Source organism: Rattus norvegicus, chromosome 4, assembly GCF_021556685.1.
Source record: "Rattus norvegicus strain SHRSP/BbbUtx chromosome 4, alternate assembly SHRSP_T2T, whole genome shotgun sequence".
Lineage (NCBI taxonomy): Eukaryota > Metazoa > Chordata > Mammalia > Rodentia > Muridae > Rattus > Rattus norvegicus.
In genome coordinates, this window is record NC_141537.1 from 80,370,552 (window position 1) to 80,396,127 (window position 25,576).

Sequence of the window (25,576 nt, forward strand, 5' to 3'; positions counted from 1 at the left end):
CACTCTGACAGTCTTTTCAGAGGTTCTAGGGATCAAAGTCAGGTCCTCCTGCTTATACCACAAACACATTACTGGCTACGCTGTCTCCATTTCCATTTCCCCTCCATCTCTTTAGCTTTTGACACACCAAACAGTAAGCTCACTGTCTATATGGAATGCCAAACACCTTGAGTCTCCTTTAAAATGTAAACCACAGGGCTGGAGAGGTGGCTTGTTGTTTAAAAGCACTGCTGCCCCTGCAGAAGCCCAGAGCATGGTTCCCAGTACCCACAACCTCATCCTCTTCTGCCCTCTGAGGGCTCCCGCACACATGTGGTGCATATAAACTCACTCGAGCACACACATGCACAAACACATGACAGCAGACTAAACAACAGTGTTAATCTTGATACCCGCAGTAAGGAGAGGTGGGCAGAACAAACTCTTCCCTTTGGTGACACAAGGAGCCTACACAGGAGAACGTGGTGACTGCACAGCAGGAAAGGAAACATCTGGGCTGTGGCTTCAGCCCCTTGGCCATGCTCAGGACATTTGGTCTTGCCTGAAACTTTTTTATTCTTTCTTTCTTTCTTCCTTCCTTCCTTCCTTTCTTTCTTTCTTTCTTTCTTTCTTTCTTTCTTTCTTTTTTGTGGCAAGATCTCATATTATAGGCCATGCTGGCTTGGAATTGCACCAATCCTCCTGCCTCAGTTTCCCCAGTGCTGAGACTACAGGTGTGATTATACTATGCTCAGCTCAAACTTTTGTCCAGGTCAAGAATAGGAATCAGTCAGCCCCAAACTTGCACCAATCCTCCTGCCTCAGCTTCAGTGTGGGATTCCAGGCTGGAAGCACTGTGCTTCCCACAAATAACTGTTCAAGGTCAAGTGCAGGGCTCAACTGTTGAACATCTTAAGGGCTCTAAACTGCCACAGGAGAGAGACACACTTTAGAATATTTTCATGTTCAAAGCGAATCATTTTCTTTGAACCAGCTGCCATAAATGCCGACTTTTACCATTTGCTTTAGAAGCTTCCTGTCTCCTGTCTTCAGCGGACATTCTCTTTGGGAAATTTAAAAAAAAGGGCAAAATCACAACTTGTGGTTTTTGAAACTTTTGATCATTAGTATGAAGAGAGAAAAATCTCTTTGATGAGAAGACCCCAGAGATCAGACCAAATGACCACAGGATGTCTCTTTTAGCAAGATCTGAGGGTCCCCTTTCATTTCCAAATCATGGCAGCTAAGAAGCTCTATGAGGGTCAGAACTGTGGGCTGTGTGGAGACTGAAGGGTCTGCATCCTCTGTCACAGGGAGTGTGGGATTGTTGTTGCCTAGTTCTGTGAAGCCACACCCCCTGGGGGAGGTTTGGTCAGTAAGCAAATAGCAAGTGAGAACTGCATGTGTGGAGGTGGTGCGGGTGCAGGTGGACACTGAAGTCCCAGCTCACTACACAGGCAAGGACCCAGCTACACCAGCTCACATATGAGGAGGCTGGAAGAACGGTTTCCTAAACTAAAATTCTCAGGAGTTTCACAATCAAAGTTGCTTATTTAAATAACTCTATGGGGAAGGAGAGAGAGAGAGAGAGAGAGAGAGAGAGAGAGAGAGAGAGAGAGAGAGAGAAAGGGAGGGAGAAAGGGAGGGAGAGAAGGGGGAGGAACTTTTCTGGTATAATGTCCTTCTGTGAATGATATTTTCCAAAAGTGTAGGAACAAATGGGACAATTCCAGAAATAAACAAAAACATTCTCAAGGGAAATTTACTCTGGATGAGAGAAACAACTCGAGAGATTAAATTCTGAGGGTAGTAAAAATAAACACAGCTTAAAGCCATGTTTTTTTTCCAGCCAGACCTATCAGAACCATCAGACAGAAGCTTCCAGAGAAAGAGCAAGCACAAGAAAAGCAGAAACACCCGCCCCCAGGCACCAGCTGCAGGAGCCCCTTGCTTCCCCCTAAAGCAATTTCTGATGCGGTGGCTGCTCACAGCCGGGGTAGGGGAGGACTGCCTATTTCTGAGAAATAGCCATGATCTCCTAGGAGCAATCAGAAAATGAGGACTGGCCCCTAGGCCTCTGGGCTCAGAATGGCTCAGGAGACTCAGGTGGGAGGTGGGGGCCTCACCATCCTCTCCAGGGGACTGGGCATGTGCGCAGCCTTGTCCAGAAGCTCGCTGTATTCTAGCTCCTCGCAGAGCCGCTGCAGTGTGTTCAGGGGCTCGTTCAGCTCTACCGGCATGGCCACCTTGGACAGGTCCTTCCCAATGTTGTTGCGCAGGATGCTCCACACACTCACGCTACTGGTGTTGGGTCCCGGCGCTGGCAGGCTGGTCCGCCTTTTGGACCTGGCTTCCCCACTACTTTCGAGAACAGGACCTGAAAGGAGTGAAATCGGATTGACTCCGGGAAGCTTTTGCTTTTATTTCACCACTTAAAGTCATCCAAGACTATAACCTCCCCTAGCAAGCACTATCAGAACTCAGTCACCCAGTGTATGCTGGAAAGTTAGAGACTGGCAAAAGAATTTCTGAAGAATTAAATAGCAAAGCTCAGGACTGGGGGTGCAGCTCCGTAGTGGAGCATGTGCTCTCGCACCAACCCCCAGCACTGCTAAATAAACCAAGCTATTCCTGGGGAGACCTTTAAGTTCCCACTAAAAGCTAGCTCCTCACAGCTTTCAGATTCAGAATGGGAATGGAAATAGAGTTTCTATCCCAGTAGGAGGTTGGATTGATAAAAATTCAAAAGCTTAAACACATCAAATTCTAAAAATCAACTCTGTGTGTTTACTGTTCTGTTTGAGATGTGGTCTTATTCTGTAGCCCAGGCTAGCCTTAGACTCACAATCATCTGCTTTCACCTTTCCAGTGAAATGTTTCCAGAATAGTTGTGTCCTATCTACTGGCTAAACTGTATTTATTCTAAAAAAAAATATGAGAAAAAATAGTTTCCATCTATATTCTACCAACCCAGATAGTATCCATTTACATTTGGGACTACCAGTAAGTTAGTGGATTCTCCACCTGTGTTATTCATACTGTACGGACCCTTTTAAGTTCTGCTTAGTCAGCTGTCTGAAATACATTTTAGTCATTTAAATTCTTCAATAGTATCATTTTTAGTAATTGTAAAAATATTCCATGTTATAGACATATCATAAAATGTATCAGATTACTCGTTACTGTCAGTGTCCAGCTATGATGCGAAAATAATAAATAAATAAATAAATAAATAAATAAATAAATAAATAAATAAATGCGACGAAAACCCAGCAACATCCAGGAGTAGTTAGTGAACATCACAAACTGTCTGGTTTTCCAATCATTTTATCAGCACACGGCAGATGAGAAATGTCATGAAGGTTCTACATGCGTTTAGACTTTTGGTTCACGTGAGGCAACCATTATTTTAAAGGCAACTGAGTAGATGTGGAATAATCTCCCGCCCCTCTACTCATGGGTTGAAGACTCGATACCCCAGCTGATGGATGCAGTTATGGAGAGCTGGCTGGGTCGGTCAGGAAATTGACGGGTTGATGGGCTCTGCTTCGTACAGAGTGGACAAGAGGTGGGGTTGGAGAGAGCAGTCCCTTGAGGCTGCTCCTTCCTCCTGCCTCTGCTTGTGCGCTCCATGAGGTGAGCACCCCTGCTCCATTACACTGTCTCCATCATATACTCTGCCTCTCCACAGACCACAACAATGGGGCAAATGACCAAAGACCAAAACCTCTGAACTCATGAGTCAAGAGAAGCCTTCCCTCCTCCAAGCTTTCACCTCAGGAGATTATCAAAGTAACAAGCTTCCCCTGCCCCCCCAACCCCCACCACTTCCCAAGACGAGAGCAGCTGTGAACACTCATCTCCTGGACCCTCCCCAAGCTGGTCATTATTTGTATATTGCCCTCAACCATGGCACTTTCTGAAAGGGCACTTTTACATACCCCGGGCCAGACTTGAATTTGTGATTCTCCTGCCTCAGCCTGCCAAGTACTGGGATTCCAAGTGTGTGTCTCTATATACTGCATCACTGTTTTAAATGGTGTCAAACTGCTAGACACTATTATCTCCCAATTAAAGGACACCAGAGAACTTTCTGGTGAGTTCTAGAATACTTCACTCCACACTTCTTCCCTTCCTTCTAAACAAATTGTCTGTTTTTACAATTTCATCCTGACTTGGCATTTACTTCAAAACCTGGTCCATGGAGGCTCTGGTGAATGGAGTGCTTGTGTTTACGTGCATAAAACTGCCCACCCACCTCTTTGCCTCAAGGTCTGACTTGTGTCTCTTCAAATGGCATCTTCTCACTGTACTGGTGAGTGGATAGCACTTTCTGGTGTGCACTTCCTTATTGAGCATAAACACTCATTCACTCACTGCAGAGCCAGCCTTGATGAACAGAAAAGCCTGAAACTGGGGCCGTGCTGTGTAGTCACTCGGTAAGATAAGCACCAAGTTAAGTGCCACATTTACTTTAGTTGGTTAAATGGGCGAAAATCTGACACAGGTGCATGGCTGAAAACGACAGCATGTTCAGAAACAGCCTTGCAGGCAAGTCTCGGACTGTCTTTGACTTGTGCTCCTCTTCTGAGCTTCTAGGATACTTCTGGAAGTGAACAATGTTGTTATGCCCACTTTATAGGTGAGAAAAAAGGCGCAGAGGAGGGATGAGCACACACAACCCAGAGATAGGGCTGGCGCTCAGAAACACCCTTCAGTCCACATTCTCAGCGACTTTTGGGGCAATCGGCACCGGAACAGGTCCTGCCACATGACCTGCGCTATTTTGGGAAAGAAACTGATAGGAAGCATCCTGACCATGAAGTGTCCCCAGTGCACTCTGGGAAATTCTAGTGTAATAACTGAAGAGTGCCTGGTTCGGTTTTTTCATTTTCACTTTCTCCCCTGATACAGAGTCTCATTTATCAAACAGGCTGGACTTGAACTCTATATGTAATCAAGAATGCCCTGGAATTTCTGACCTTCCTGGCTCTACCTTCCTAATCCTGGGGTTCCAGGAAAACACCATCATGCCTAACTTTATGTAGTGCTGGGGCTAGAACCCAGAACCTCATACCTCCTGAGTGAGCGCTCTATCAACTGAGCTACATCCACAGGTAGAATTCTTCCCTCAGTAGGCACAGTGAGTGGTAGGACATAAGTCGAGGTTATTTCTGCAGGCATCTTTTCAAGATGTCTAGAAACCCTGTCACCACCAGAGGCTGTGTGCAGAGGACTGAGGACATCTGATTCCAGTGTTCAAGTTCAGGGTGAAGGAAGGTCTGCCCAGTACGTGCTGTGTTCGAGTCAAACAGCTATGGACTAAGCTAGAGAAGCAGCCTGACCACCTGGCTATGCTCACCTTGGCTGCTGCTAATGCACCATAGCTGCTGTCTATGTTCCTCCTTCCTTCCCAGCTTTACCTCTGGGTCCCCTTTACTCTGCCTCTGAGAGACGGGGGGGGGGGGGGGGGGGGCTCAGCATCTGTCATCCCCCTGCACCACTTCAGTGCTCACAGCCCTCTGTGCTCACAGAGGGAGGGAGCGAGCAAGCGAAGAGGGAGGGAGCGAGCTACAGCTCTTCATTTCCTTTCTCATTCTCTGTTTTCATATCCTTGACCTTCTACTTCAAACTCACGGGGCTTCAGGTTTCCCATCACGGACGAATCTCTACAAAGCAGTCTCTCCCTTTCAACAAGTAATGCTGAAAGGAGGATTTGTAGACGGTGGGAAGCTACCCACCAGCCGCTTAGAGGCAGTGCGCTCCGGACTGTTTAAATAATCCATCCGCGTAGTTCAGAAACACTGGCTGAGCTGAGACACTAAAAGGACCTGGTGCAGTCCCTGTCCTCTGCGTAGTTATGAAAGTGGGTGGTGGATGGTGATTTCAGGACTGAACGTGGCCAACCAGAAACCGACACTGAGTGTCTGTTATTAAGGGTCCTGGGCAGAGGACTGTGTGCCCATTGCACGGAACCTACCAGCATCTCCCCAACCTGACTCTGTGCTGCTTAGGACTAGCCAGACACCCCAGGCACCCTATAGCTTGGACTGACATTATGATATACCTTTCTTTAAAAACTACATTCATTTATTTATGTAGCATTCATGTGCCACAATGTGGTATGCGCGAGCACGTGTGTACATGCACGTGTGCTCCGAGAACAACATATGGGTGTCAGTCCTCTCCTACTGTGAGGATTCCAGGGATCAAACTCAGACTGTTGGGCTTAGCGGCAAGCACCTTTGCCCACTGAACCATCTTGAGAGTCTCTGGAATGTTATTTCTTGATCATCACTTTCCTTCTTTGGATTAAGCAGTAACCGGAGAAGGGGTAGGAGTGTATTATTTTGAATAACCCAGAGCTAAATATTACTTAGACTTTTTAGTTACGTATGCCCTACTGAATTCTTAAATTACAACACCACTTCTGTATCTGAAGACAGAACAGCATATTCTATAGTGAACTGGCAGAGAAAAGGCTCAACTGTGCAAGGGAGATGTTGCTTTATGGGCATAGGCATGCATACACATATATGTCAGGCAGGGCACTTATCTCAGCTCTGGGAAGGACAGGCAGGTGGATCCCAGGGGCTCTTGGGCCAGCAAGCCTAGTCTAAGTGACAAGCCCAGTGTCAGCATGGGACCCTCTATCAAAAACTAATATACATGAATGACGCCCAAGGTTGACCTCTGGCTTACACACACAAACACACACACACACACACACACACACACACACACACACGAAACCATGTACACACATGCACACGTACATGCATGCACACATACAAAGTTGCAGGCTCCGAGAGAACCTGTAATGCAACACTTACCCAAGGTCTGTCTTTCATTGTCTAAATCGTTACTGAGGTTGTCTAAGGACAGATTATCACTTATGTCACTGACGTATGAATCATCATCAGAGATCTGTGGGAAAGACGAGATAGCACACATGAAAGACAGGGCAGACAAAAGAGCAGCCTTCCTGAAAGCCCTGCTCCAAACGACCTAGCACACCCTGCCTCACATTACAAATCCATAGAAATAATTTGGGGCTCTATTTTTATAGAATCCCCCCCCAAATCTGCCTAGGTAATGCTCACAGAAAGAAAGAAAGAAAGAAAGAAAGAAAGAAAGAGAAAGAAAGAAAGAAAGAAAGAAAGAAAGAAAGAAAGCTGCTAAGGATTCAGCTGGGTGCTTGCCTAGGAGGGTAGGAGGAAGGGGACGGAAGGGACCCAAGTTCGATCCCCAACACAGTAAAAAAGGAAGAGACAGGAGTAAGGAGGGAGAAAAAGAGGGAGGGAGGAAATCCTTCGATATTCTTGGTTCTCACAAGAAAAACAAACAGACAAAAAACTCCCAAGGCTACTGCTGTTGTCATAAAAATTCTTATTTTGAGCATCTGCAGAACATGCTAATACTTGAGTAAATGGATGGACAACTAGCTTTTGAATCATTGTGAAAACAAACTCTTCCACGGGAATTAATACATAAATAAAATAATTTTATTATAAATCATATATTATATAAATATTTTATATTTCTCTATATCTAATGGGTAAACATTACCAACTGTGGGGCTTGTCTATTCCAGAAAGTGAAGTGTTTTATGCATCCATTTAAAACAATGATTATAAGTATAAAGTAATATAATAAACACATCAGACAGTAACAGAATGGAAATGTATTACATAAATTAGAAAAAACCCACACAGAATACAAACAGGCATAAGCACAGGCAGAATTCACAATGAGTAATGGGAAACTGCAAAAAGTCTAAGTGACAGAAACCAGAGGGAAGGCATATTTTCCACATTTTTCTTCTGGCGTATCGCTTTGTGTTTGGTGGTGCATTATAAGCAGACCCTCAAAGTAATGGTGCGGAGGTGCCATGGAGTCAAGCATTTTTGCTGACAAATCTTTACTAAGCAGTTTGGTGAGCAAATTCATAAAGGAGATTCGGGAGCGGGGGATACATGACTGAAAACAGTCTTCAAACCTCGTTTTCTGAAGAGCTAGGAGATAGCAGAACTTCCTGGGCATCGAAAAACTCAGAAAGGGAGTCGGTGATGGACAGCCTGCTCTCGTTGGAGAGCTGGTGTACCAGGGCTCGGCTTTCATCCCTGGAGATTTCCTAGGAAAGAGCAGAAAGAAAATGGAGTGGATTTAGAGGAGCCTCAAGAGACACGAACTACACAAATGATCTAACAGCACGAACACTGGGTCACAGGCCCATGCAAGCAGGAGACTCAGAGCTTCCGAAAAGAAGTGAGCCTTGCAGAAACAAAAGGAGAAACAAAGGTCTCTCCCAGAAGAAGACTCCACTCGAAGGGAAGAACTTTGCTCAGGTGCGTGCTGCAAATCTCAAGCACAAACCAGCTGTGTTCCACCGAGGAGTACGAGGGTTCATCCTTTTTTTCTCTACCGTCCAGCAGTCTTCCTTCCATCCTTAACTTTGCTCCCTGCACACTAACTTCAAGCAGGGCATCTACTGCACATTCAGAGGCCAATGCGCTGCTTCCAAGGGATCGTCAACAAATAAACTCTGTTTTGGTCCAGAGGTGGCCATGGTGGTCGACCATCCCTTATTCCTGGAGGAGTGGGAATAATTTCCTTTTCTCTCTTCACCCACAATGACTCTTAAAGGGAAGGAAGCCTTAGGCCCTGGTATGACTAACAGTGTAGCACGGACCCCATTCTCCACTCCACTGAGTCCAGAATCGGGCTCAGGGAAGAATCTGGATATTCAGTCAGTGTACTTTCTATTCTATTTGCAAGTAAAATTTCAATCCCCTTCAATGAATTAAGCAAATATTTGCATGCAGTCAATCACAGAGGAACATGGAAAACAGACAAGGCCTCTGACCATGGGTGTGTACACAGTAGACAAGAACCACCAACCGACATTGGGCTCCACAAGTGGAGGGAAAGGTGACCTTAACTCTGACTCGTGGGAGCTAGACCCTGATTAGGACTAATTTAGGACCAGGTAATGTCCTGGAATTGAGTCGCTAGTCAGCCTAGGTACTTTGCTGGCTGCTAGGGTGGCTCTGTTGTCATGCATCTGGCAAGGGAGTCACCGAGCGGGCTGGGAAAGCGGCCCATGCAGATGCTGTCAAACCCAAAGGTCTCATGAGTTCAGGATGCCACGCTCAACTCATCCACACACCCTGTGCCACGAGAGCCACCCAGACAGGCAGCCTCAGCGGAGCTTCCTAATCATAAACAACATCGAGCCCTTTGTGTTGAACTGACTTTGGGAACAGAGAAAATTGTGCACCTCTCGTCCTGGAGTCTCTCTACGTCAGCCCAAGGTATGGGCTTAAATACCTTAGACAGCCTCTAAAAAGTCAACTTTCCCTCTCCCCGTAAATATCTCCAAAAATGGCAGTTGCTTGACTTCTAGTTTAATTAAATACATTTCTAATTTAATTAAAATATAATTACATCATTTGCCCCCCCTTTCTCACTCTAACCTTTCCCACTCATGTTCTCACTCTTGGCTTCTGTTTTAACTGTTGATATACAGAGATGGACAGACAAATAGACCGACCGACAGACAGACAGACAGACAGACAGACACACACACACACACACACACACACACACACTCACAGCGCCCTCTCCCTTACATTTATAAGGACAGCTTACGGAGTCTGCGTGTTACTTGTATGTATGTTTTCAGGGATGGATAAGTGGTTTCAGATAATCAATTGGGGAGGAGAGTCTTTCCTGGGAAAGTCTACTTCTACTCTTGGGACCCCTTAGCTGGCTGTAGTTCTTTTTCTTGGGCTGAGGCCCCCATGAGTTTTCCCTCTGCCCTATTATCGCGTCTTTTGGTGACCGGTTTGTTCGGGTCTTGCTTAGGCAGTCATGTTGATGAGATGTCACCCATTAATAGTAGGCAGATGCTTTCTAAAGGGAAACAGCCTGCTCTCTCTCTCCTCCAAAGACCCAGGCACAAGAAGGCTGAGCAGAAGATCCTACAGTGCTCGGCCCAGCAGGACTCCTTACATGTTCCTGCGGGCAGGCACTGATGTTCAGAGATGCTAATGATTTATTTACTTGATCTGCTCATCAATTCACCACCACACCTACCTGCTCAAGCTTCCCCTGGCTAGGCTGATGGGTCGGAACGTTTGTTTTCCTGACTTACCTACCAACACTGAAAAAGGTATGTGTTGTGATCATTAGCTAAAACGTTTAGGTACGTTTTGGATTTCACTTTTCAAATGGATTCTTGAAAATGTAATGAGGTACCTCAGGGACGGGTCAGAGTGCCAACGTACAATTAGCTATGTGTCCAGTGTACTTGTACACGTAGCCTGAGAGTAACTTTAGAGTATCTTTAGTGAATTGGTTTTAGGCTGACACCTGTCCCATGAGGTATGGAATTTTCCATGGGAGGTACCATGTGGATCGAAACGTTTGGGCTTTGAAAGTTTTCAGATTTGCGATTCTAGCCCCTACCTGTTCTTGCCATCCCACAATCTTAGCAACTGCTTATGAATTCATACTGAAAACACCAGGACGCAGCAGCCCCACCCTCCAGCTCGGCTTCTTAAAGGACACAGGGTCTCGCTCACTAAAACAGGAACATTGTTCGGAGCCCACTAAGTCTGGCTGTTGGCAGTACAGGAGACGAGGCTATGCTCGTGCCGTGTTGACAGAAGACACAACTGCCACTGGGCCACACGGTTGTGACACTCTGGACCGTACTCTGTGCACATACGGATCATTTGGCGCTGGTGAACCAGAGGCAGGCAGTCCTCCAGGAGGGCACCCACGGGAACACAGGTATTTTTACAGCTCTAGCCGAGGGCCTTGGGTACACAATCGGCTAACGTAGAACCTGGACTGTTCTACACTGTGTAAATTCACTTACCAGGAAGATCACCCGATGACACCCCTGAATATATCCTAGTAGTAAACACCTCACGACTAACTTGAAAAGGAAAAGGTGTTTAAAACCCCACAGAAACAAACCCCGATCTCTGACTGCTGCTGAGTGAGGCTAATCTGTTCCGACCTGTTTTGTGTTGGTGGCTTAAGTTACTTGGTATTATTTGATCTTCGTTCACTGAATAAAGATGCCATCTCTGATTCAGCATCGGCTAAGCCTGTCACTCTCACTGAAGGTATGTTTTAATTTTTTATGTGCCTCATTTTGTAAATATTTCACTATAAAAAAGTCAAATTTGGCTAACACTTCTTTTGAAAATTTTTTATTACTCCCTAGTTTAGGAAATCCTTATCTGAGCAGTTTGATAAATATTTGAATCAAATTTTGTCTCGACTTTCATATTTAACTCGAACTTTAGCACCCAATGGAAGAAAATGTAAGCCTCTTTTCTGGCTGCTTTCAGCTGGCCTGACTTAATTTATTGAATAATCTGCCTTTTCCATTAAATTTTGATGCCTTTCTTATCCATAGATGCCTTTGAGAAGGGGAACCATAAAGCCACGTCCCTGGCTGAGCCGCTCGATCCCCACATCTCGCACTCATTTTGGGTTGAGGCTCTTCCAGGGCTGGGTCTTCAGGTTCGGCGTGGCTGTCTTGGTTCCACAGAAGTGTGACACTGTGGTAAGCACGCTCGCTCTGGCCCGTGAGACTCGGATTCAAAGCCTGACTTGATTTTATAAGCTGTGTTTCTGGTGGAAGTTATTTAACTACTCTGGGTTTTACTTTTCCCTGTTTCTAAAATAAAACTACCATCCCCACAGAATCGAGGCTAAGGGTGTGTACAATATGTCCAGTACCTGATCCTAGAAAACAGAGCGAAGAGACACACATATACATAAAGGAATTAAGTTATCTTCTTCTGTTTTTTTTTTTTTTTTTGTAAAGTTATGGTCTTAAAGGTGCCTTCAATGGGATTTATTTATTTGTTTGGAACAGAGTCTTACTATCTTAGACAATCCTGGAACTCGGTACCTGACCTTGGGTTGCTTCACGATATTCTTTTGCCCCTGTCTTCTGGGTGCTACATCACGTCCATTCTTAACTACCACTTAGATATAGAAGTTATTACTCTCACTCAGCCTTTGATTTTTTTCAATAATTTATTTTTTTTTATTCACTTTACATCCTAATCTCAGCCCTTCTCTCTCCTCTCCTCCCAGTGCCACCCTTACAAATCCCTCCCCCAACTACTCTCTCCCCTTCTCTGAAGAGAATGGCAGCCCCCTCCTGCCTTGGATACCACCCCACCCTGGGACAAGTAGTCCCGGCAGGACTAGGCACACCTCTCCCTCTGAGGCCCAACCAGACAGTCCCAGTAGGGGAAGGGGATCCAATGGCAGACAACGGAGTCCAAGACAGCTCCTGCTCCAATTGTCAGGGGACCCACAGGAAGACCATGCTGCCCAGCTGTTATAAATGTGGAGGGGGCCTAGGTCCAGCCCCTGCATGCTCTTTGGTTGGTGGTTCAGTCTCTGTGAGACTTTGATTTCTAATCTAAACTATTAAGATTGTATTACACTGGTGATATTAGAATGTCACACTTAGGAATACATAGTAGGATCGTCTTGAGTAAGTGACCGGTGATTTCCAAGAAGAGGGGATCTTAGGGTTCAATATCCAGGCCCAACACCAACAGTAGTTCCTCTGTGCAGTCAAAGAAGGCAACAGAAAGAAGGTGAACAGTGGGAGACCAGAAAAGCAGAAGCCCTGGGGCTAAACCTATTGTTGGGCTCTGTCATTGTGCCCTGATTGAGGCTCCTGGGTGTCACCTACAAAGTGACTTGCAGTGCAGGTGAGATACTCAGCCATTAAAGGCATCTGCCTCCAAACCTTACTTCAACCCCCAGAACCCACATTGTGGAAAGTGAGAACTGACTCCTGCAAGCTGCTCTCTTATCCCACACATGTCCTGTGGTACAGGTATGCACAGGTACATGTGGTACATGCATGTGTACACACCATACACACATGTACACACACACACACACACACACACACACACACACACACACACACAGGATTTAGGGTATGTGTCAGCCTGGGTGGCCATTCTTATTTATTTCTGTTCTTACTTCCTGAATGTCACAATAGCTTTTCTTTGTTGGAAAAGTTAGCCTGAGTCACTCAGTAGCAGGAAAAAAAGGATAAAGCATTGGAAATAGAAACTCTCGGAAAGAGGAAATAAATGAGACAGAGGTCACCGTTTTTCAAGGCTGCCATCACCCTCCTGGTCAGTTCACAGCATTTCAGCTTTCTGGTCATTTCTTTTTGAGGTTAGTCCGCAAAACGTGCATTTTTCTAGACCTGGGATTTGGGTTTCATCTCAAAACACAAAAACCTGAATGATGTCCACTGGACATGGTTCATAAATGCACAGTGCAGGTTATCTATTCAATCATAAAACATGCAACGGAGATTCACATGATAATGATGCCTATGAAAGCTAAGAACGGCTTGGAAATCAGCATGTAGCTGGAGATGCTCAGTGACGTCAGACATGGTAAAGACTAGGCTCTGTGTTAGCTGACGTGCAAACCTGAAAGGACCCAGCTGGTGACTGAGCTCAGGCCTAAAACAGACTTCTGTCAGCAGGATACATGCTGAGACCCACCAAGGTGTGCGTGCATGGGTGCGTGCATGTGTGCATGCATGTGCGTGTATGTGTGTATGTATGAGCCTGCTTGTGTGTGTGTGTGTGTGTGTGTGTGTGTGTGTGTGTGTGTGTGTGAGAGAGAGAGAGGGAGAGAGGGTGGGGCAGAAACAGTAGGTGTCTTTCCTTGTGCCTCAGTCTCCACCCACCTTTTTTTTTTCTCTTTTAAAATTACGTTCCGAGGTCAGGGAACAACTTTAAGAAACTGGTTTTCTTCTTCTGGGGCCCAGGGATCCAACTCAGGTCTCCAGGCTTTGGGATAGAACTTTACCTACAGACCCACCTTTGTTGGAGAGAAGGGATAGTAGTATCACTGGTCTGAAATTCACCAAGTAGGCTAGGCTGGTTGGCTGGCCTGAGAGCCTCAGTCATCAGTTGTCTTTTATCTCCCCAGCCTGCCTGGGTTCACAAGCTTGTGCCATCACCCCCTGTATTTTTTATGTGGGTTCTGGGGGCTCACACTCAGGTCCACAGCATTTATTGACTGTGTTACCTCCCCAGCCTGCTTCCCTGTTTCTCCTGTTTAATCTACTCCATTTAATCAGTTGGTCAATGGAAAATTTTACACATCCAAGGAAGACAACTGAATACCACAGACACTTATAAACAGCCGTCACAGTAACTACCCACTTTTATTTTTCAAGGATCGCACTATAGTTTTCTGAAATTGTTCATTTTAAACACATTCAAGGGACCACTGAGGGCAAAAATCTGGAGGAAATACCTCTTTGTGAGTGTGTACGCATGTGCAAGCATGCATGGGTGCGTGCCATCTATCTATGGATTGAACTAGGGGTCCAGGAGGCAAATGCCCACCAAGCTGCTAAACTACGTCCCACCCTAGTAAAAGGCCTTTTTCACGTGTGTTGAACTTACTAATGGATTTCAACTGTAGTGCAGTATCTTTCCTCCCCTAGGAGAACAGCTGAGTTCTGAGAGGAAAAATACAGCAGGAAGAAGGAAGAGGAACCATCACGGTAAAGGCTAGCACAGCTTTTACAGAGCACGAAAAGAAGCCGGCAAGCCACTGGGCACTTTGGATCACAGAAACTCAGGTTTCTTCAGAAATGACAAGGAAAAACACTTGTCTTTCTATAGTTCCCACTAGGGGCAGGAAAAGGGAAATGAGGTTAGAGACACAAAGGAGGCTGTTGCAGAGTGTGCCAAGCAGCATCCTACCAGCCAGGCTTTGCAACACAGGAGCCCAGCAAGCCCTGTGCTGTGGCAGTAGCCAGGGGAGGCAGAGGCATGGATGTCACTCAAGGGGATGAAGCAGGGAGCCACACAGCCAGACAGAGGGCACCAGGGATGGACAGGTGGCCGTGGTAGAGAACAGTTATCAGACGAGAAACCTACCCACCTCTGCCAGGTTGTCCCCCGGTTTGGGACCAGCAGGCGGGTCGAGGAGCAGAGACTCTGCATGGATTCTGCGTAAACGTTCTTTAAGATCTGTGTTTTGTGCTAGGGCCTGGAATATGTTAAAAAAAATAGCAGGGCTTTATTAGTAAAGGGACAGCTCAGGAAAATGCAACAGGGGACTAGGCAACAGCTCTAGGAGTGACAATCCCCTGGGCGAGACACCTTAGGAGTGTCTCTGGGCTTCCCCCACTGCTCCAGAGCAAGGCTGGGAGGTAACAATCGAGCCCGTGATACTCTGTGTTAATTGAGGCGGAAAGAGGTTAGTAAGGTTGGCAGAAAGAATTCAGACAACATCAGCTTTTTTTAAGACTGGTGACTCACAGTCAGAATCTTTTCTTCCTGCCAGGCTGATCTCGGCCAGCTCCCCAACCCCACTGACCCAGTGTCTTTCACAAGATGCCAGTGGACGCGCCCCCATGTGATTTAATTATCAGTCCAGCTACCAGGGGTCTTCGAACATATGTATATGTGTGCTGGTGACTTATCCATTTGAGGGAATAAGATGATTTATTTTTCAAAAACTAAACAAGCCAAACCTTACTTAGACTCACTAAAGACTAAAGGACCATGGCGCTAGGGAAGGGTGGGCGTGAGCCACAGACATAAAAGGAACCACCAGACACACTATTCATTCCCTCACGGGGTGGTCCCACCTCCTAGCCCACCTCTCTGCTAGGACCTGGCTCACAGAAGACGCAGGATATGCACTTGCTTCACTTGGCACAGCTGTGCACTCTCTGGCCAGACTCTCCTGACCGCCTTGCTTACTTCCTGGATCTCTGCAAGGGCTTCATTTATTCCCTTTCTTATTATCACTGTTGAATGTAGGGGCTATGGTCTCACACTGGACTCTTCACACTTGCCTCGGCTTCCCAAGGACTGAGATTACAAGGTCACCATGCTTGGCTCTGGTTTCACTTTTTAGTGACCACAGAGGACATAGGCTATCCTAAGAAACCTTGAATCACTCAAAGAAACACTGAACAAGAGCGAGGGTCATGCAACCACAGATAATAACCTCTGTGAGGCAACATCTCATTGTTACAGTGGCTAGAGGCTAGAAATTGTGTGTGTGTACGCACGCGTGTGTATGTGTGTGTGTATGTGTGTATGTATATGTGTGTATGTATGTGTGTGTATGTATGTGTATGTGTGTATGTATGTGTGTGTATGTGAATGTGTGTGTATATGTGTGTGTATGTGTATGTATGTGTGTGTATGTGAATGTGTGTGTATATGTGTATGTATGTGTGTGTATGTGTGTGTGTGTGCACGCGTGCATCTCAAATTCAGAATCCATACATTCATTGTAATAGTTCTGTGATTATTCTAAAAAAAATGATTGAAGTGACAAGTCTTAGGCTAATGCAGAACTCTGGTCGACAAAGGAGGAATGATCGTTTTTATCTTCTTTCCAAACTGCTATGTGTGTGCAAGCATATTCCTTAGAAAAGGTAATGTGAGTCCGGCCTATAGATCATCGCCAAATGACTGTGGCCCAGCAGATTAGTGAGACAAGGCTGGACCTCTGGGAGAAGGGGAAGGGACAAGAGGAAGACAGGAAGGAGCTTTAGGGACCCCAAGAGGTACCTTCTAAAAGCATCAACAGCCCCTCAGACTGGAACAGTGAGAATGTATGTGCCAGTAAGAAGTAAACCTTAAAGAAAAAGGCATAGACTCACAGCACCAACCCAACGGTGCCAGCTGTTCCCAAGGTCCAAACGATGTCGCTTTCTCTCCTGCCCTTTCTCTCCGCTGTGGAGTGAGCCAGTATTGTTTATAATTGTTCCTTCAAAGATCGAATAGTTGGCATGTAACTATAATCTAAGCCCATGGGAGGTGGAGGCAGGACCACATGACTACATGAGGCTAGCCTGGGCTACTATGAGATCCTGTCTCAAAAATCAAACCAAAAATTGCACGTTTATAATAAAACCTGTTGTATCTGCAGTAAGTGCTGTATACTACCGGTCAGGGTTAGTCAGTCATGTTATACAGTATGCTAACTTACGGTCCACTGTAGCACTACCGGTCAGGGTTAGTCAGTAATGCTACAGTATACTAGCTTACGGTCCACTGTAGCACTGCTTTTCTCAATGACATGGTAAAGAGGAAACATGAATGGACTTTTCCCCTTCAGTGTCTAAGGTGGCTTCTAGTCAGATGATCCTGAAATCCCTTTCTCTTTCCTACTGGACCCAAAATACAAGTCAGCGGTACTTCAGACAGCAACTCCACAAGTGCAACCATTCTTTCTGAAGGCAGAAATTCCAAAGGACAAGTGAGGAGAAAAGAGCAAATATGTATCCTGTTCCAAGAGTTCTCTGCCTGCCGGAGAGGTGAAGGCTAAAGCACCAGGCACCTTCAGCTGCTCAGGTAGCATCGGGGCACAGCACATCCATGGAGCCCCGGGCACAGCACATCCATGGAGCCCAGCCATTCTGAGCAAGAAATTGAATCTGAGCAGGAAAATAAGTGTGAGTGGAAATGGCTGGAACCCACTGGGGGCCCCGGCAATGGTCTTCCTGTTTGAAGACGTGCGGTCACCTGAAAGAACTCATCCCTGTGTCTGTGAGAGGGAACGAGCTAAAGGGTCTGTGCTATTTAATCAAAGAGACTCGCACGCACGTATGTGGAGGAGCGCTAGGTAGGATCAGCACTTCGCAGTGGACACGGAAGACCTGTAAACTGGAAATTTCTCACTGCCCTGTGCTATCTATTAAGTCGATCTAAACTTATGATGCCTCAGAGCTACGGACTATTCTAAATGTCAGCCTCTGTTAGCATTAGCCAATGAATGTCTGCAAGGCAGCCACATAAGCATACAGTTCTATAGAAACAGAAAAAATAATCAGTTACATTGGAAGAAATCAAACTCAGAGAACCCAACAGTTAAGAAAATCCAAGCATCTATGGTCTGGGATTATTCTGACCATGTAAAGTTTGAAGAAAGGCTTGAATATAATCTGGTTAATTTGTTTGGTTTTTCTCCCCCAAGATTCAATTCAACCTTGAAAATCATCAATTTTCAATGCAACCATGGAAATGGAAAGAATTAGTCATTCACAAGCCTGGCTGCATTTGCAGACATTTATGAGGCAAACATAAGCAACTTACGGATGACAGGGCATGCTTCAGACCGACGACCTGAGCAGAAGGGGAGGAGGAGGTGTCCAGTTCCATCAGCTGCTTCAACTTCTCTCTCTCCATCGATATGCTATTGAAAGCTGACCTTAAAGCGAAGTAAACTATGAAGATATAATCATTACAAGAAGGAACAAAAGAGAGGCATAATTAAAAACTTAACGTAGAAGCTGTACTTCTTACACAAGAATTCAGCAAAGTACTCTGAGTTCAGCAAATGACATTCTACATTAATTTTTAAAAACATACTGAATGTGTGAGAGCAAACCCTCATGGAAACTTCTAGGCTCCGGTGACAACATGAAGTAACATAGGTTCATAAATGCTAGGATTTCCTAATCCTGTTCGGGAGAGCCTGAGAGGTGGGAGAGGCCTGTGTGGATGGGAAACTGTGTGGCTCAATGGAAAAATAGAATCTCTTAACATTTACACATGCTTTGATCTGCCCAGGCCTCCCACAACGTTATGACTTAAAGGGTTAAGATGACCACTATTCAGTTTTACATTCTTAAAGACTAGAAACTGAAAGGCTCCCTGGCTATCAGGGAAATATGGTATCATTGTATCAGAATAGACAGGGTGCACCTCAACCAGGTGGTCAAAATCAATGACCAGTGAGAGTCAGGTAAACCCTGGGAACCACATCTCCAATGCCTTAGAAAAACCAGACTGAACTGAAAGACAGTCCAGGATTTGAAACTTGGATCTGATCATGAGAAAACCGCAGATAACTGAACAGCCTGTTTTCTAAAAACTGGCCTGCATTCTTCAAGGGCTTGGAGGTATCAACTTTATAAAAATCTGCCCCCAATTAATCCCCTGCGGAAGAAGCAGGACAATGAAGAACTATGTTGGATCCAGATCCAGTACCCAACGGGAGAAGGATATTAAAAGACATTTTTCAGAAGCTGACATTGTGACTGGGAGACCAAAGTGTCATTTCCCAGTGACATGTCCTGAGTTAGATAACTTCACTGTGCCCAGTATATACACTAAAGCATAAAGCCTCAAAGAAGAGCTTACACAATACAGAAGTCCAATTCTCACAAATTTCAGAAAAATAAAAGCATGTGTGGAGAAAGAGCTGGGGATGTGTAACAGTGAGAACTCTGGGTAGAGAGTTTGTCGGAGTTCTTTGTTCTACTCTTGGCAGCTTTTCTGCAAGGTCAAAATGATTTCAGAATAAGGTGCCACCCTGTTTCTTGCTAGTTTCCTCACTCGGATCCCCTCCTTTGATTTTAGCATTCAGGCCCTCTGCTTGCAGGCTCTGTGAGACCTTAGAACCAGAACCCGTTAAATGCCCAAACTGGAGTTTTCAAAACTTGGGCTAGGACCTGTAGATGTGGCCCAGAGGGTAAAGTGTTTTCGTGCAAACCTGAAGACCTGTGTTAGAGTGCCAGGCCTCACGTAAAGCCAGCTGTGACACTGGGTCTGCAATTCCCGTGCTCCCCAGTGAGATGGAAAGTGGGGATGGACTCCCCAGAAGCTCCCGGGCCAGACAGATGGCTTATCCAGCAGGGAATAACAAAGAAACCCTGTTTCAAACATAGTAGAAGCGAGGACTGACACCAAAGTGACCCAGTGTTCGCTTGCGCTCTCTCTCTCTCTCTCTCTCTCTCTCTCTCTCTCTCTCTCTCTCTCTCTCTCTCACACACACACACACACACACACACACACACACACACACACGAGCTGTAGTATGCACATGCTCAAATTCATACACACACACTTACACAGACACGCACACACGCGCGCGCGCACACACACAGAAATTAGAAAAAAGAATCAGGTATGACAAAATATCTACTAGGGTCTGATCACATAGGGTACACATTACCACCTAGGGGTAAGGGAATCACTACCTAAAGCACTGAGCATAGAGACCACATTAGAGATTATCTTTCCAATCTCTTCCATTACAGCTTGTCACAGAAGGGCAGACAAGGAGAGGGCCCTGCGACTGGCTTCTCCAGTGACCGATATTTTATTAAATTTCACAGGCTTGCATTTCCAGCAGTATCGTTATCCAAGAATGGCCTATTGGATAACAGAAACTAAACACTCACTATCAACTTGCTTCCTTTATTTGCCAGCAAGAAGGAAGGCTGTCCATTGTCTAATAGTCTATGTGCAGTTGCTGGCTGACAGGCTCGGGAACTTAGTGAAAGACCCAGAGAATTGCCACTGATATCCTATGCATGCATGCACGCATGCACGCACAAATGCATGTGAATCTATTAGCTGTGGTGCTGCTTCTATGACCAGGAGGGAAGGATCCATCACTTAATCATTCTATAAGGTTGGGAAAGTTATCTGATGTGCATGAACTCTACGTGGGGATACTGTTAGCATTTACTTTATAGCCTGTGATAAGGATCAAATAGGGCCAGGCAGGCAAAGTCTTTAACCCAGTGCACCAATGTGATACATAATGATGTTACTAACGGGTAACATCAGCATTGCAGCCTGGGCACCACAATAAACAAATGCATAATGACAAGGTTGGAAAGAGAAAAACAGAGGCATGAGCCCCTGGAGACATGATGGCGGTAAGAGGTGAGAGAAGGGGCTAATAGACATGCTGAAATTGCCCAACAGGCATGAGAGATGGTGTACAATAGCCTAGAGCTTTACGGACACAGATACAGCTGTAGGATGCCCCACCACCACCCTGGCTCTGGGCAACAATGGAAACCCAAGATGAAGAATGGGCTACTATCTGGATTGGACCTCCTTGAAGGACCAACACGGCCCTCAAAACCACTGGAGACCATGCTGTTGTCTGTGGCCCATGCTGCTGCTCCAGACCTCGTTGAAGCCCAAGATCCACGTGGACATATGCAGGCTGTGCTGCTGACTTGATGATGTCTTCAGGCTTTGGTGTCTTAGGAACCATCTTGATGTGTGTGGCATGTATGGCCAGCCCCCTGAGGACACGTTGAATCATGTGCTCCATGTGGCTTCTGAGGGCCATGGGTGGGTTCCTATTACAGCCAGGCACCATATTGATGTCTGTGGCCCGTGTTAACACCAAAGCCCACATAGATGTCCCACGTCTGCGTTTTCAGGCATATTAATGTGCATGGGCATGGGAGACCTGGCCCTGCCCCTCACTGGTCTATACAAGGTTCCCCTCAGCTGATGGCTTCTGGCATGGATGCAGGCAGAGAAGACTCATCAACCCTGGCGGGGCTGGCCACTAGGAATTTGATCATGTTCCAATGAATACACGGACAACACAAAATGGACTTGCTTCTTCCTTTTTTCTTTTGAGTGGGGAATCAAATGGGGAGGTGGACATGGGAAGACTAGGAGGTGAGCATAATCAGGGTGCATGATATGAGGTTCCCCAATAATTAAAAAGAGAGAGAGATGCACGAGAGTGACAGTGATGCCTGTGTTCTTGAAATCTGGGCAGCAGGAGTAGTGTGATACTTAGCTCTTATCAGAATGATTATTAATTAAATGCACATAGGGTAGAGAGTGTAGGAATGAGGACTGGCGTGAGCTTGCTGAGACAAGGAACAACAGCCTTGTGGGGAAAGGACAACAGGCCACACAGGAACCTCACTGCATTTTATGCCTAGTTAGACATCTCCCCTCATCCTTCCCCTATCCCTGACAGCTCACCCAGTGGGTGCCTGGGGGTTCTATCTTTCTGCGGACACATTTGTCTCCCCAGACACCACAAGGGTTCACCTGGCTGGCTCTGCTCTCCCAGCTCATCTGTTCTGCCTTTCAGATGCCAGGTGAGGCTCTCCACCAGACTAGCCCATTCTTGTTTATGCTTTTTAAAGGGACAGAATGGGCCCTGTCTGTTTCAGTGTTCAGTTAAGAGAGCTAGCAATGGAGCTCGCTGGTAGAGTGCTTGTCCAAGGTCTTCAATTGCTAGGTCCTTCGTGTTCAGGAAAAGAAGTGCATATGTAAAAATACAGTGGGCATAAACAATCCTATTTTATTGTCAGATATAAAAAACTCCTCCTAGAGGATCAAGAAAATCAGGTCCCCTAAAGGGGTGGAGGAGGATAGGGAGAAGGGGAAAGAGATATGAAACTAGGTCTCACTATATAGCCCAAGTTGGCCTCAAATGTGTGCTTCCTGACTCAGGCTTCCAAATGATGGGCTCACCACTGCGTTCAACCACAGTTGGTTAACTTTCTCAAACAGCCTTAAACACGCCAGAGGATATTAAAGCGGTCACTCTTGGCCAACTCATGACCCATAACTCCCAGAGCAATGGCTAGAGGCTGCTCCTGGAGACCATAATTACACTGTAAGTCACCTGCTTGCTAGTTCTACGTCAACTTGACACAAGCTAGAGTCATCTGAAAGGAAGGAACCAAAATTGAGAAGACACTTTCATAAGATCCAGCTCCAGGGCATTTTCTTGATTAGTGATTGGTGGGGAATGGCCACCCCTGGGTACCACCATTGGGCTGGGGGTCCTTGGCTCTCTAAGAAACCAGGCTGAGCAAGGCAGAAACTTGCACCTTCCTGGCTTCTGCATCAGCTCTTGCATGTCCTGATTGAATTCCCGTCCTGACTTCCTTTTAATAATGAACACTGTGGACGTTTAAGCTGCATAAACCCTTTCTCCCAACTTCCGTTTTGGTCACGGTGCTTCATCACAACAACAGAAACCCTAATGGAGACAGAGACATTGGATCACAAAGATTAGAGTATTTCCTGGGTTGGGAGTGTCTTCTTATTTATTTCTGATGTCATCCTAAATGCACTAGAGATAAATAAGACGCTTAAAAAAGAAGATACCTAAATGAGTGTATTGCACCCGTGGCTATGTAACCATAAACAAGGACACCCAAGAAGTCTGAGATGTACAGGGTTACAGAGAACCTCAAAGATCACCTAAATCACCCGAAGCATGGCCACCCTCTCTCCAGCCCCCACACCCCTGCCAAATGGTCGTCAGCCCCTGCCACTTAGCCCCTGCCTGTCACCTGAGGCGCACTGGGTTCTGAGACACGCTGCAGCTACGCAATGCTTGCCTTCGTCTCTCCTCGTTGTCCAACAAACATCAGAAGGCAGTCACAGAGTCTGCCTTTCAACCTCTTCACTGGTCTGTTCTCACCCTTGCTGGACTAGGATGGTGGGACATAGTTTGGGCTCTTCTGGGGAGGAGGATGGATATAGGATCTTGCCAGGTTGGCCTGGTGTCAAGCCCTCCAAGCCTTGGAATTACAGATATACTCTGCTAGCCATACCTGACACCAGAAGAAGCCTTTGATTGTCAGAAACCTTCAGCTCCAGCCATAGGATGGACACCATATGCATGGCTCAGTTGACTCTTGGCCCCTCCCTTTCTACTTGCTACAGGCTCCTACCACCTCAGGTTGGAGAGAATCTGTGGGCTTTGCACTGGGAAGTCATCTGTGGCATTCTGAGGAGCTGAAGACCACCTACTCATGCTCTCTCCTCCACAGTGTGTTAACTTCAGGGAAGACTGTAGTTATCAGTTGCAAGGGCATCGTGCCAAACAGAGGGAAGGCAATGTGCAGTATGGTGAATGTGTATTCTCCTCGGTCCCTGTTACTTAGCTATGGCTTAGATTTTGGAGGAACGATCAGTTTCCAAACCTAAATGGACTGACGATGTGGGAGATGCTGGCATCTCATGGTGCTTTAAGGAAACAGTGAAAAAGTGCATAAGAACACAGGAGTCAGAACAGCAGGGCATGCATATAGTGTGTGTGTGTGTGTGCGCGCGCGCGTGCGCAGGGGAGGGGTAAACAGGGTGCCTCAGTGGACTAACATTCCTAAACTATCTGGAGTGATTTGATGATCTGTAATCTATTTCTTTTCATTTTCAATCCTTACATGGTGCCGGCATAGCTGTAAAATACCTTTTAAACACTATTCAAATTGAATTAATTTAGATGCATTATTGAATTTTGCTAAACAATCCACTTCTTTCTGAGCATGTACGTCAATCCAATTGCCCAGCCACTAACAGTGAATTCTAACTGTGAGCAAGGCACAAGCAGCCCTTTCCTCGGGTCACACATATTTGTGGTGGCACTGTGACATATGAAGCTTTTCCTTCAAGGCTTCTGTAGCTCTAAACAGTTCAGAACGTGACCACTCCATCCCAGTTTAACACCAGAGAACACTCCGGGCACACAGGAATACAGAGTTTGCCTTTGTTCTTAGTTTGGTTTTCCTATTTGTAAATGAGCGTTTCTCTCATGAGTAGGATTGCAGGAGGTCTGCTTCTCTTCTGTGCCAGAAGGAGAGGGTCCCCTTCTGTGGCGGTTTGAATGAGAATGGCTCATATATCTGAAAGACTGGTTCCCAGTTGGCGGCCTGTTAGGGTTAGGAGGCGGGGCCTTGTTGGAGGGGGTGTGTCACTGGAGTGTGTCACAGGAACGTGAAAGCAGCACAGAGGAAGTCCCATCTCCCAATAGTAACATTTTATTAACCACAGCACAACATAATCCCAGGACAGGGAGGGTAGAGTAATGGAGTGTGCCCAGACTTCTTCAGACTTACACGCACTCGTTGGAATGTGTGTATGCCTCAGGTCAACGTGACCTTATCGCACTGGAAAACTCCTATAACCAGTGCTTTGATCAGAATACAGAACATGCCCATCACCTTTATAATTACAGTCACATCTCCCCCCTCCCCCTCACTGTTCCTAAACTCTGGCATCCACTAATTTCCTTCATCATTTCCAAAGTGAACCCACAGAGGTCGTAAACTTTAGAAGTCAGCTATTTTCATTCCACTACTGTCTTTGGGCTCTCTCTAGGTTGCTGCATATATAAATGTAAGTCCCTACTTATTGCTAAGAAGTTTTCCACTGCATGGATACATCATGGTTTATTTAACTCTTCATCTGCTGAACTGACTTGCTTCTAGTGTTTGACCAGTACCATAAATCTGCTTGTAATATTTTGGTGTTGTGGTGCTAACAATAACAATGCAGGCTCTACCTCTGAGCCCCAACCCCAGCCTGCCCTAAAAACATCTGTGCACAGCAGCTCCCCATAGCTGCATTCACTGCTCCAAATTACATGCTCAAGAGCACAGTGGTTGAATCTTGTGGTAGGTATGTGTTTAGTTTATTTACTGGTAGGCCACCCTCTGGAATGCACCACCATCTTCCATGGTCACCAGTCACTGGATGAGATATCCGGTTCCTGGGGCTCCATTCAGAGACTGCTCTTCTAAGAGTACGCAGCAAGGCCTCAGAGCAGCACCATCTGCATTTCCGGAATGGCTAACGATGTCAAACCCACATTTCCATGTTTTCAGATGAAGAATAATGCTACAGTAGGTATCTGTATATGGATGTGCTTTAAGTTAATTCCTACAAATGGATTCTTCAGAGAGGAACTGCTCAATTGGGGTTGAGAAGAGGTGAAACAAATGCCACATTAATCCACAGAGAACCATTTTATA

General features: G+C 46.0%; 1 protein-coding gene across 29 annotated transcripts in view; it reads right to left on the minus strand.

The window, feature by feature from the left end:
- The window catches only part of Osbpl3 (oxysterol binding protein-like 3), a 176,689-nt gene that overhangs the window by 28,120 nt on the left and 122,993 nt on the right, over positions 1–25,576 (minus strand). For 10 of the 29 annotated variants that reach the window (NM_001427811.2, XM_087658077.1, XM_087658072.1 and 7 more), the window contains 5 exons: positions 18,129–18,259; positions 14,953–15,060; positions 7,979–8,113; positions 6,813–6,906; positions 2,106–2,356 (listed from right to left, as the gene is read on the minus strand). In NM_001427811.2, coding sequence (NP_001414740.1) covers positions 2,106–2,356; positions 6,813–6,906; positions 7,979–8,113; positions 14,953–15,060; positions 18,129–18,259 — 719 coding nt within the window. Of the gene's footprint in view, positions 1–2,105; positions 2,357–6,812; positions 6,907–7,978; positions 8,114–14,952; positions 15,061–18,128; positions 23,114–25,576 lie in introns of all 29 variants that reach the window. The other 19 variants (XM_087658082.1, XM_087658083.1, XM_087658087.1 and 16 more) reach the window with 4 other exon arrangements.